The sequence below is a fragment of the Gadus morhua genome, chromosome 12 (assembly GCF_902167405.1).
Source record: "Gadus morhua chromosome 12, gadMor3.0, whole genome shotgun sequence".
Lineage (NCBI taxonomy): Eukaryota > Metazoa > Chordata > Actinopteri > Gadiformes > Gadidae > Gadus > Gadus morhua.
This window is the reverse complement of record NC_044059.1, coordinates 8274664-8287623: the sequence shown is the minus strand read 5'-3', so window position 1 is coordinate 8287623 and position 12960 is coordinate 8274664. Positions and strand designations below refer to the sequence as shown.

Sequence of the window (12960 nt, the reverse complement as noted above, 5' to 3'; positions counted from 1 at the left end):
AATAGAAATGGTTTAGAAGATTTATCAAATCAGATAATTGTTTTTGATGCAGTTTTGGGTTTTGTCCAGCAGATGTCATCATCGCTTTAGCTGTATTATTTCATCTTCAATTACAGCCATACGGGAGTCCATTTGACAAAGTCATTACACCGACGCAGCTTGTGTAAATACAATCTTACTTCAGAAATCAGCTGGGAATTAGCTCTTCCATGCCATGCCGTCCAAGTGTTAAAAAGCTAGGCTGCAAGTTTAGAATGTAACGGAGTTTGCAATATTTGGGATTGATTCTGGATTGCTATCCTTCCAAATTTCTACAGAACTGTTGGAAGTTGTAAAAACACAACGATCCTCACAGAGAACTTTAGAGCAGTCTTTATTTCAATATCATATATTCTCCCACAAATGTGTCTCGTGCCGAGTGGCACGAGGCCAAAGCTAATTTATACAATGAATGAAAGTGATCACTGGTATCACTGAGCTTTTAGAAACAGCATTTATATTATAGTATCATTACAAGCACAGTGACGCTTTGTTTAATAATGTTTATTCATATGATCCCCCTGGTTGAAGGGTTGTTGCAGACTCAGCAGGCTCTTGGTATCAACACTGGTCTCCAAGGCAACTTACAATTTTCTTAACAGTGACCTGCAGTGGGCCAATGTTGCTCCCTAATACCTGAAAGGAGACATGAAAAGAAAGCCCACAAACACTTTAACTCAAGTCACAACATAGGGTACATATATATATATATATATATATATATATATATATATATATGCATGCCCATCTCTCTTCTGCATAAAGTACGTTGAGAATACCTCAATCATAAAGCCTAAGTTGCTCGCATTCAGCTTTATGGAGCTGAAGATCCTCACGTCAGCAAACACTTTTATTGTTGAATCTAGGAAGGAGGAGAGGAGGTGATTTAGTGGGAACGTTGAAATACACACTCACACACAAATAAAACACACTGATTGTCATACTTCATATAATTAGGGACATACTTTGACTTGGTTCAATGACTGGACTCCGTGCTGAGAGAGAGAGAGAGAGAGAGAGAGAGAGAGAGAGAGAGAGAGAGAGAGAGAGAGAGAGAGAGAGAGAGAGAGAGAGAGAGAGAGAGAGAGAGAGAGAGAGAGCGAGAGCGAGAGCGAGAGCGAGAGAGAGAGAGAGAGAGAGAGAGAGAGAGAGAGAGAGAGAGGGTTAGCTGTGATATTCCAGACACGAATGCCTACACACGTCTCACAGCGATAGAAGAGACATTCAATGGGACTGTAAACCGTTTAGTTGTGATATTCCAGGCATTAATTCCTACACACCTATCACATTGATGGAAGAAACATTGACTGCGATGGGTAAATCTAGTTCTGATGCAGCCAATGCCAGTGTGTTTTTCACTGCATCGGCTGAAATCCCAGCTTCATTGTTGAAATCCAGGTCAGCGTTCACCACAGTCCCAGAACCCGGGCTGCAAACAAAAACACAAATAATAGTACAAATGATGAAATGACATTTAAAAACATTCACAAATATTGGATAGTTACAGTACTGAATCATGATTCCAATGGGAAAATACAGCTTTTATATCACTCACCCGAAGCTGTTGACCGTAGCTATATTGAAAAGATTGCCATATCGAGAAGATAAGATGTAGTTCAGCTGTGAAACGAAAAAGAAAGGGTTTAAATTCAATATGTACACAGCAAAGATTCACATGTGTACAAAGTTTCCCTCAACAGTTTTTCATCATATATGAGATGGCGTTTGATTAAATCTTTTGGAGACAAGTTGTCAATATTATTGTTTTTTATTGTTATTATAATATTGAAATATGAGATTATAAAATGTGAGATTATTATTAAGAAATTAGGTAAAGCTCATTTCACGTCAAAATCCACATGTACATAAACAGTTACTATATATATATGGAGGATATGTATTACAAATCACAGCATAGAACTCTGCCACGTTTTACTTACAATAGATTCCGTTTGGTTTTTAAATGTCTGGAACTCCACAGAGGATCTGTTTAACAGATTGATATCGAAAGCTGTTACCAGCGTGAACTTTAAAAGAAAGCTGCTTCCTGTCGCTGACTCATTAGTTGTATTTTGAGTTGTTAGAAGAATCTCATCCACTGGTGGAGATGTTGTGTTGGATATGATGATGCTGAATGTTGCAGGAGTAGTTCCATCGGTAGAAAGGAACACCGATTGGGCAGTGACCTCTGTTATGTTTTTTGAAGAGGGTGTAGTTTGGGCTACATACCCCCATTAGAAGAACAATAGACATGAGGGAAAAGTAGGGTTAGGCTTCCTTCCGAATGAGCAATGGTCACATTGTATAAGCAGACGTGTTGCACGGTTAATAAATAAACATCGAAAGCTCAAAGTTCGATATTTCTGTGAGGAAGTTAGATGAATGAAACCCAAGTCAACAGTCATCAATTAATAACACAAACACATTGATAACTCACCATGAGCCCTTTGCCCCACCAGCAAGCAGATGGAGAAGAGCAGTCTAACAAACATCCCAGCGACCTCGTAAAATGAAGAGCTCAAGGTGTCTATTGCTCGACAATAGAAATGTTTCAAGGAAGGCTGTTTTAGATGTGCTGCGAGACCGGTTCATCTACACCACTATCTTCAAATGGACAACAGGAATGTATGGTTCAGTATGTTGGAAGGTCTATTTTAGGTCTTTTTGAAAGACCGGTAAATCTGTAATTGAACCCAGACTGAAAGACAAATCTCACCCGACTGGAAGAAAGGAATGGCTTTTTATGTTGTTCTGCCACGCCCGGAAACAACCAACGTATTAGTATCACGTTAATAGTTGAATGGTTTATTGTTATATCAAGACATTTTTCATGTTATAACAAGATATTTTTAAGTTATTGCGACATGCAATCACGTCGCCTTGTAATAATATACTATTTATCACTTAATAACATATCGTTATAATGGGAAACATTTCAGTTTATAAGGTGATAAATAGTATGTTGTTATAAAGTGATACATTATATATTGTTATAACGTGATTATATAGAAAAATAGAATAGAAATAGAATAAAATAGAAAACAACGTGGAATTTGGCTTGTTAAAACGATTAAGTTCCACTTTGGCTGTTATTGAGTACGGTATGATAAGGATGCTTACATTATCACGTGAATTGTTTCACGTTACAACGTGAACAATTTCTGGTTACAATCAGATAAATAGTATATTGTGTCAACAATATACTATTTGTTTTGTTTATTACGTAATAACTTATATGTTCGATAATGTTGTGCAGACGTGTTTTATAATGTTGTGTTAAGATGTTTGATAATGTTATGCAAAGATGTTCGATTATGTTGTGTACAGGTGTTTGATAATGTTGTGTAAAGATGTTGGATAACGTTGTGTTGTGTTGGATAATGTGTGTTGGATAATGTTATGAAAAGGTGTTGGATAATATTGTGTAAAGGTGTTGGATGTTGTCACAAGAAAGGATGGCTGTGTGTGTTTGTGTGTGTGTGTGTGTGTGTGTGTGTGTGTGTGTGTGTGTGTGTGTGTGTGTGTGTGTGTGTGTGTGTGTGTGTGTGTGTGTGTGTGTGTGTGTGTGTGTGTGTGTGTGTGTGTGTCTGTTCTCTAACCCTATATCATGTATTGCATCAAGATGTTCCAAATTACTTGGTAGTTCTGTGTCACCAAAGGACACAAACATTTGAGAAGGGGACTTCTGTTTCTACAGTCCTTCTTCCTTGTTGACATTGTTGAAATTCTCTCTCTCTCTCTCTCTCTGTGTCTGTCTCTCTCTTTCTCCACACATACTTTTCTGTTTTTTTTTAATTGGGAACAGAAAAAACAGTATATATGTACGTGGCTATGGGAATGTGTCTGTGTTTGTGAGAAAGAAAGCGAGGGGGTGAGAGTGTGTGTGTGTGTGTGTGAGATACTTTGTGAAAGTCCTGAGAAAGATTTATATCAAAAGGAGATACTATATGCATTCACTTGAGTGCCTAACTCAAAGTAAACCAATGCCTCCATTTCGGAAGTAGTATAGAATTGTGTTTGGGAAATTATTTTGTAATTAATCGTGACATGATTTGTCATCATGGGGAGGGACATTGTGTTTAAAACATTCACAGCATTTCTCATGTGAGACAGGGCAAAACGAAGATTTGATTAGCCTAGGTTACAATATATTTACGGCAACAAAAAAGTAGAGTCAATACAAAAAATTATGCATTCTGATGTGCAGTTCCCATTACAGTTAATCGGAATTATCTTAAAGGGGACATATTATGAAAACAACACTTCCTGGGATTTGGGGTGTTTTTTGGGGTCTCTGGTACTCCCACACGCATACAGCGGACAAGCGCTGGGCGGAGATATTTGCGCATTTCCGAAGCAGGGAATTTGTCAGGTTGCCATGTGACTGCCTGGCAGGGAGTCTGGTGGAGCTGCTGGACTTCCGCCAAAGCTCTGGCGGCAGTCCGGCAGCTCCGGCGGGGGGAGGTCTGGCGGCAGTCCGGCAGCTCCGGGGGGCCCGGTGTCTTGATGGTGCATTGATAAGTTCGGCGGTTAACACTCTAACCAGCTCAGGTTCAACAGGGGTACCACTGTTGTTATTTATTGGTCAACATGGAAAAAACATGAGGGGTAACTCTGTCGGTTTTTATCGGCCATCATGAAATAAACATAAGTGGTAACACTGTCGTTTTTATCAAATGAAACATGAGGGGTAACACTGTCGATATTTATCAAATAAAACATAGGGGGTGACACTGTTGTTTTTATCGGCCATCATGAAATAAACATAAGTGGTAACACTGTCGTTTTTATCAAATGAAACATGAGGGGTAACACTGTCGATATTTATCAAATAAAACATAGGGGGTGTCGTATTTTATTGGTCGTAATGAAAAAATAAATATTAAAAAATAAATAAAAATTCTTTCTCAAATAAAATATAAGGGTTATAAATATAAATACACTGTTGTTTTTCATCAGTCATCATGGGAAAAAAACAAGGGGTAACACTGTCGATATTTATCAAATAAAACATGAGGGGTAACACTGTCGATATTTATCAAATAAAACATAGGGGGTAACACTGTTGTTTTTCTTTGGTCGCCATGAAAAAAAACATAAGGGGTAACACTGGTGTTTTTCTTTGGTCGTCATGAAAAAAAACACAAGGGGTAAGTAACACTGTCGTTTTTATCAAATAAAACATAAGGGGTAACACTGTTGTTTTTTTATTGGTCGTCATGAATAAAAACATAAGGGGTAATACTGTTGTTTTTTATTGGTCGTCATGAAAAAAACCATAAGGGGTAACACTGTTGTCTTTGTCAAATAACATATAAGGGGTAACACTGTCGTATTTTATTGGTCGTAATGAAAAAATAAATATTAAAAAATAAATAAAAATTCTTTCTCAAATAAAATATAAGGGTTATAAATATAAATACACTGTTGTTTTTCATCAGTCATCATGGGAAAAAAACATAAGGGGTAACACTGTCGATATTTATCAAATAAAACATAGGGGGTAACACTGTTGTTTTTCTTTGGTCGCCATGAAAAAAAACATAAGGGGTAACACTGTTGTTTTTCTTTGGTCGTCATGAAAAAAAACACAAGGGGTAAGTAACACTGTCGTTTTTATCAAATGAAACATAAGGGGTAACACTGTTGTTTTTTTCAAATGAAACATAAGGGGTAACACTGTTGTTTTTTTATTGGTCGTCATGAATAAAAACATAAGGGGTAATACTGTTGTTTTTTATTGGTCGTCATGAAAAAAACATAAGGGGTAACACTGTTGTCTTTGTCAAATAACATATAAGGGGTTACACTGTCGTATTTTATTGGTCGTAATGAAAAAATAAATATTAAAAAATAAATACAAATTCTTTCTCAAATAAAATATAAGGGTTATAAATATAAATACACTGTTGTTTTTCATCAGTCATCATGGGAAAAAAACATAAGGGGTAACACTGTCGATATTTATCAAATAAAACATAGGGGGTAACACTGTTGTTTTTCTTTGGTCGTCATGAAAAAAAACACAAGGGGTAAGTTTCACTGTCGTTTTTATCAAATGAAACATGAGGGGTAACACTGTCGTTTTTATCAAATGAAACATAAGGGGTAACACTGTCGTTTTTTATCGGCCGTCATGAACAAAAAGAAAAGGGGTAACACTGTTGTTATTTTATTGGTCGTCATGAATAAAAACACAAGGGGTAACACTGTTGTTTTTATCAAATGAAACATGAGGGGTAACACTGTCGTTTTTTATCAAATGAAACATAAGGGGTAACACTGTTGTTTTTTTATTGGTCGTCATGAATAAAAACATAAGGGGTAATACTGTTGTTCTTTATTGGTCGTCATGAAAAAAAACATAAGGGGTAACACTGTTGTTTTTTATTGGTCGTCATGAAAAAAACCATAAGGGGTAACACTGTTGTTTAATGGTAACACTGTTGTCTTTGTCAAATAAAATATAAGGGGTAACACTGTCGTTTTTTATTGGTCGACATGAAAAAAAAGAAAAGGGGTAACACTGTTGTTATTTTATTGGTCGTCATGAATAAAAATACAAGGGGTAACACTTGTTTTTATCAAATGAAACATGAGGGGTAACACTGTCGTTTTTATCAAATGAAACATAAGGGGTAACACTGTCGTTTTTTATCAAATGAAACATAAGGGGTAACACTGTTGTTTTTTTATTGGTCGTCATGAATAAAAACTGTTGTTCTTTATTGGTCGTCATGAAAAAAAACATAAGGGGTGACACTGTCGTTTTTTATTGGTCGTCATGAAAAAAAACATAAGGGGTAACACTGTTGTTTTTTATTGGTCGTAATGAAAAAAAACATAAGGGGTAACACTGTTGTTTTTTATCAGTCGTCATGAAGAAAAACATTAATGGTAACACTTGTCTTTGTCAAATAAAATATAAGGGGTAACACTGTCGTTTTTTATTGGTCGACATGAAAAAAACCATAAGGGAAATAATAGAAATGCACAGATACATTTTAATGTCATTTATATCCTCTTGATTGATTATTGTGTGGAGTGCACTCTGCCTAAACCCACTGGAGACCGCGGCTCAATTTTTTGTGGAAGACACAATATCTTTCATTTTAAACGTCATATATAACCTCAGACATATTTTTATTACAAATCTCAGTGGGAAGTGGAGAGAGCTGTGAGCTTTCCTCCTGGAGACCTGGGTTCTAGTCCGGTTGATGTATTCTGTTGGAAGACTCTTATCTCTATTTCATGCTAATTATAAAGTCAAGTAAACCTTTGTGATGACTTTTTCAGGTGTCTTGATGGTGCATTGATAAGTTCGGAGGTTAACGCTCTAAACAGCTCAGGTTCGGATCCCGGCAAAAATGTTGACTTGAGTACCACTGTCGTTACTATTTGGTCAACATGGAATAAACATGAGGGGTAACTGTCGGTTTTTATCGGCCGTCATGAAATAAACATAAGGGGTAACACTGTCGTTTTTATCAAATGAAACATAAGGGGTAACACTGTTGTTTTTTTATTGGTCGTCATGAATAAAAACATAAGGGGTAATACTGTTGTTCTTTATTGGTCGTCATGAAAAAAAACATAAGGGGTAACACTGTTGTCTTTGTCAAATAAAACATAAGGGGTAACACTGTCGTTTTTTATCGGCGGTCATGAAAAAAACATAACGGGTAACACTGTCGATATTTATCCATTAAAATATAGGGGGTAACACTGTCGTTTTCATCAAATGAAACATGAGGGGTGACACTGTTGTTTTTTATTGGTCGTCATGAAAAAAAACATAAGGGGTAACACTGTTGTTTTTTATTGGTCGTCATGAAAAAAAACATAAGGGGTAACACTGTTGTTTTTTATTGGTCGTCATGAAAAAAAACATAAGGGGTAACACTGTTGTTTTTTTATTGGTCGTCATGAATAAAAACATAAGGGGTAATACTGTTGTTCTTTATTGGTCGTAATGAAAAAAAACATATAAAAAAAAGAAAAAATCGTCGTTCTCAAATAAAATATAAGGGGTACATTGTTGTTTTTCATCAGTTATCATGGGAAAAAAACATAAGGGGTTACACTGTCGATATTTATCAAATAAAACATAGGGGTTAACACTGTTGTTTTTCTTTGGTCTTCATGAAAAAAAACATAAGGGGTAACACTGTTGTTTTTCTTTGGTCGTCATGAAAAAAAACACAAGGGGTAACACTGTCGTTTTTATCAAATGAAACGTAACGGGTAACACTGTCGATATTTATCCATTAAAACATAGGGGGTAACACTGTCGTTTTCATCAAATGAAACATGAGGGGTGACTCTGTCGTTTTTCTTTGGTCGTCATGAAAAAAAACATAAGGGGTAACACTGTTGTTTTTTATTGGTCGTCATGAAAAAAAACATAAGGGGTAACACTGTTGTTTTTTTATTGGTCGTCATGAAAAAAAACATGAGGGGTAACACTGTTGATTTTTATTGGTCGTCATGAAAAAAAACATAAGGGGTAACACTGTTGTTTTTTATTGGTCGTCATGAAAAAAAATATAAGGGGTAACACTGTCATTTTTTATTAGTCGTCATGAAAAAAAACATGATGGGTAACACTGTCGATATTTATCAATTAAATCATAGGGGGTAACACTGTTGTCTTTGACAAATAAAACATAAGGGGTAACGCTGTCGTTTTTTATCGGCGGTCATGAAAAAAACATAAGGGGTAACACTGTTGTTTTTTATTGGTCGTCATGAAAAAAAACATAAGGGGTAACACTGTTGTTTTTTTATTGGTCGTCATGAATAAAAACATAAGGGGTAACACTGTTGTTTTTTTATTGGTCGTCATGAATAAAAACATAAGGGGTAATACTGTTGTTCTTTATTGGTCGTCATGAAAAAAAACATAAGGGGTAGCACTGTTGTTTTTTTATTGGTCGTCATGAATAAAAACATAAGGGGTAATACTTGTTCTTTATTGGTCGTCATGAAAAAAAACATAAGGGGTAACACTGTTGTCTTTTTCAAATAAAATATAAGTGGTAACACTGTCGTATTTTATTGGTCGTAATGAAAAAAAACATATAAAAAAAAGAAAAAATCGTCTTTCTCAAATAAAATATAAGGGGTACATTGTTGTTTTTCATCAGTCATCATGGGAAAAAAACATAAGGGGTTACACTGTCGATATTTATCAAATAAAACATAGGGGTTAACACTGTTGTTTTTCTTTGGTCGTCATGAAAAAAAACATAAGGGGTAACACAGTTGTTTTTCTTTGGTCGTCATGAAAAAAAACACAAGGGGTAACACTGTCGTTTTTATCAAATGAAACATAACGGGTAACACTGTCGATATTTATCCATTAAAACATAGGGGGTAACACTGTCGTTTTCATCAAATGAAACATGAGGGGTGACTCTGTCGTTTTTCTTTGGTCGTCATGAAAAAAAACATAAGGGGTAACACTGTTGTTTTTTATTGGTCGTCATGAAAAAAAACATAAGGGGTAACACTGTTGTTTTTTTATTGGTCGTCATGAAAAAAAACATAAGGGGTAACACTGTTGATTTTTATTGGTCGTCATGAAAAAAAACATAAGGGGTAACACTGTTGTTTTTTATTGTTCGTCATGAAAAAAAATATAAGGGGTAACACTGTCATTTTTTATTAGTCGTCATGAAAAAAAACATGATGGGTAACACTGTCGATATTTATCAATTAAATCATAGGGGGTAACACTGTCGTTTTTATCAAATGAAACATGAGGGGTGACATTGTCGTTTTTCTTTGGTCATCATGAAAAAAACCATAAGGGGTAACACTGTTGTTTTTTAACATAAAAGCCACAGTGGTGTAAGTGGTAGTGATGCTATGGTAGCAATCAAGGGGTTGTGTGATTGATTCTCTTTAGATCGATTGTTGCTCTTTTAGTCAAACTTCGGCCTTGGCAAAACGTGCGTATTTATTCATTCCACCTTCCTGAATTGTGCTCCCTGGTCCCAGGAATACATAGTGCCTATAATATGGAAAGTGGTTGGATTCTATCATATGCTGTACATCAGAGTATATTACAGTTTTTGTTTTTGGTCTGTTGGCTGCAAAACATTCTGAGTTAGCATACATACTTGATGATTGGGCCACTTTACACACACTTTTTATATACTATAGATTTGTATAGTCACTGGCCCCCTTTAAATTGTGCATTTATGCTATTACTATAGCCTACTATTATTATTGACACTTTTTTTTAGAAAATTGTAACTTTAATTTCCTCATCCTCATCGTCCTCATCGTCATCCGCCTATCCGGGGTCGGGTCGCGGGGGGAGCAGCTCAAGCAGGGGGCCCCAGACTTCCCTTTCCCGGGCCACATTGACCAGCTCTGACGGGGGGATCCCGAGGCGTTCCCAGGCCAGTTTTGAGATATAATCTCTCCACCTAGTCCTGGGTCTACCCCGAGGTCTCTTCCCCACTGGACGTGCCTGAAACACCTCCCAAGGAAGGCGCCCAGTGGGCATCCTTACCAGATGCCCACTGGGCATTAAAATAACTTTAATTTCAATTTTCATATTTTGTTCTTTGGTTTATACATTTGAATACTTGACTATCATGATTCGTGACACATTATATATTTATTTTTACTATTTTTTTACGGTATTGGGTCTGTGAATTAGAGTTTTTATTTGTTTTGTTAAACTTATATCAAAGTATATTACACTATAACTTTCTTCGTAGGATATTTTATAAGTCTTTGACATTTATCAAACCAATAGGCTATATCAATATAAATATTGTAAACATCACTGTATTACAAAGTTAATTCAAAATTAATTAAATATAGATGGATAGACCAATAGGCCTATTTATTTATACATATAATAAAAAGGCCTATTGGTCTATCAATATCTAAGCTATATATTATTGTATGTACGTTTTTATTACACTGACGCACGTATATTTATTCTGTTCAATGAGATGTTAGCTGATAACATAGGCTTTTGGTCATGGTAGCAGCCATGGTGACAATGGCTGGCTGCCACAGGTCGCTCATTCAGCCATACCTCTGGTTGGTTTCGACCTATTTGCCGCCAATAGGGTCGCGACGCTTTTATGGTTGCGACCTAGTCGGTCAGCCTGCCAGAGCCAGCTGCCAGCCGCAGCCAGCGGCCAGTGGCCAGCGGCAGACAGCGGCCAGCCGTGGCAGGCCTGTCGTCGCAGCCAGCCAGCCGATACCAGCCAGGCGTCGCAGCCCGTCATTACGTCGTCTAATTATCATACCATCGTACTAAAACATACAAAAATTTTAAAATGAAAGAGGCCGATTGCGTCAATAAGTTTGACTAAAAGAGCAAAAATATGACCGTCCGTGGAGAGAACCGTACACCAGCCTACATGATTACTAACCTAGCGTGACTACCGCTAGTACCACTGTGGCATTGGCTTCAAAATATTGCACTTATATTTATCTTTATCACTCTATAACGAAGAACTTTGCATAATATACGTTATTAGGCTTAATGACATTTAACAAAACAAATAGGCTATATTATATATAAAATACATTATTTGAATGCGCCCCAAATTACAACGAATATATTTTATTGATACTGATAGACCAACAATTTCATCATTTAAACTGTACTTCAATAGAAAAATATTAAAACAATATTAGCAATAAAGAGCTGTAGGTAGCTTTCGCCAGAGAGCATGGCTTTCTGGTACTTCAACTGTCGCAAAAAAAACGTTAATAACATGCAAATCAACTGATTATATAGACTTTGAGCGAGCCAGCCAGTGACCACAGCGACTGAAAGCAGCCAGACGAGCGACCAACACAGCGACCAATGCGACCTACGTCGCGACCAATGCGACCTACGTCGCGACGCATGTCGTTGGCCACTCAGAGAGCTCGGCCCTACTGCATTGGTCAATGGGCAGCAGCTCATTTGCATTAATGCTAAAGACACTGAAGGGACTGAAACAGAGGGGAATAGCGGTAGGCGAGATTCTTTTTCCCCATGAAGCTATTTCCAGCAAACAGCTTCAAAAACACGTTTTCTGGATTCTTTTACTATGTTTACTTGTTGGGAAAACGCCATAATATGTCTCCTTTAAACTCTAGCAGATTTATTCCACTAGGTGGCGGTGTCTGCCTGTTGTAAACGCTGTGTCCACTGTACGTCTATGTGTTTAGCCTGAAATGCAGTGAGCTCGAACACGATAAGTGGCACGAATGCCAAAGCATAGTTTCTTTAAAGAATTACCAAAACGAAATGTATAATAATAGAAATAGCCATAGGCATTCAGCCAGGTGAACCAACACCAACGGAAAGACAGCACTGGGAATGTACAGCCACTGCGTCCCCTGCTGTTTTTTAATGATATGATATTTTATTTTATCTCTTGATCTGTTACTTATTGTAGCACTTACATTTGAACCAAATCAACGTCACAGACAGTTTGCGAGTTGATTTCCAAGTGCACAGCCTGTTTTATCTCTCTCATACAGAAAGTTTAAGTCTTCGGCAAAATAGTGTGCAGATAGTTAGAAATATTAATGGGACAGCAGATTGACATGCTCATTTGGAAATGTGTACCATAACTCGATCACAAATATACATTTCTCTCTCTCTCTCTCTCTCTCTCTCTCTCTCTCTCTCTCTCTCTCTCTCTCTCTCTCTCTCTCTCTCTCTCTCTCTCTCTCTCTCTCTCTCTCTCTCTCTCTCTCTCTCTCTCTCTCTCTCTCTCTCTCTCTCTTTCTCTCTATCTCTTTGTCTCTCTATATCTATATCTCGAACCCTGAGATCACAGGGTTATAAAATAATATAAAATAACCTAAATAAGGCAGAAAAAAAAAGCGACCAAATTCCTGTGAATAAAAGACAACATAAGTTAAACAAAAATGCCCCAAAACATCGCCGTA

The 12960-nt window shown here is 36.8% G+C and overlaps 1 protein-coding gene across 1 annotated transcript; it reads right to left on the bottom strand.

The window, feature by feature from the left end:
- Positions 1–356: 356 nt before the first annotated feature.
- LOC115555913 (uncharacterized) lies at positions 357–2644 on the bottom strand. Its single transcript, XM_030372962.1, has 7 exons — positions 2477–2644; positions 1980–2260; positions 1595–1659; positions 1320–1468; positions 1005–1034; positions 819–901; positions 357–675 (listed from the first exon to the last, which is right to left on the bottom strand). Exons 1-7 carry the CDS (start codon positions 2529–2531, stop codon positions 601–603), a joined length of 738 nt encoding a protein of 245 aa, XP_030228822.1. The 5' UTR covers positions 2532–2644; the 3' UTR covers positions 357–600.
- Between the last annotated feature and the right edge of the window lie 10316 nt (positions 2645–12960).

Coding starts and splice junctions, on each gene's coding strand:
- LOC115555913 (XM_030372962.1), bottom strand. CDS start 2,531: ATGTTTGTTAGACTGCTCTTCTCCATCTGCTTGCTGGTGGGGCAAAGG. Junction 1,469..1,594: donor GCTACGGTCAACAGCTTCGG/GTGAGTGATATA, acceptor TTTTGTTTGCAG/CCCGGGTTCTGGGACTGTGG. Junction 676..818: donor ACTTAGGCTTTATGATTGAG/GTATTCTCAACG, acceptor GTCTCCTTTCAG/GTATTAGGGAGCAACATTGG.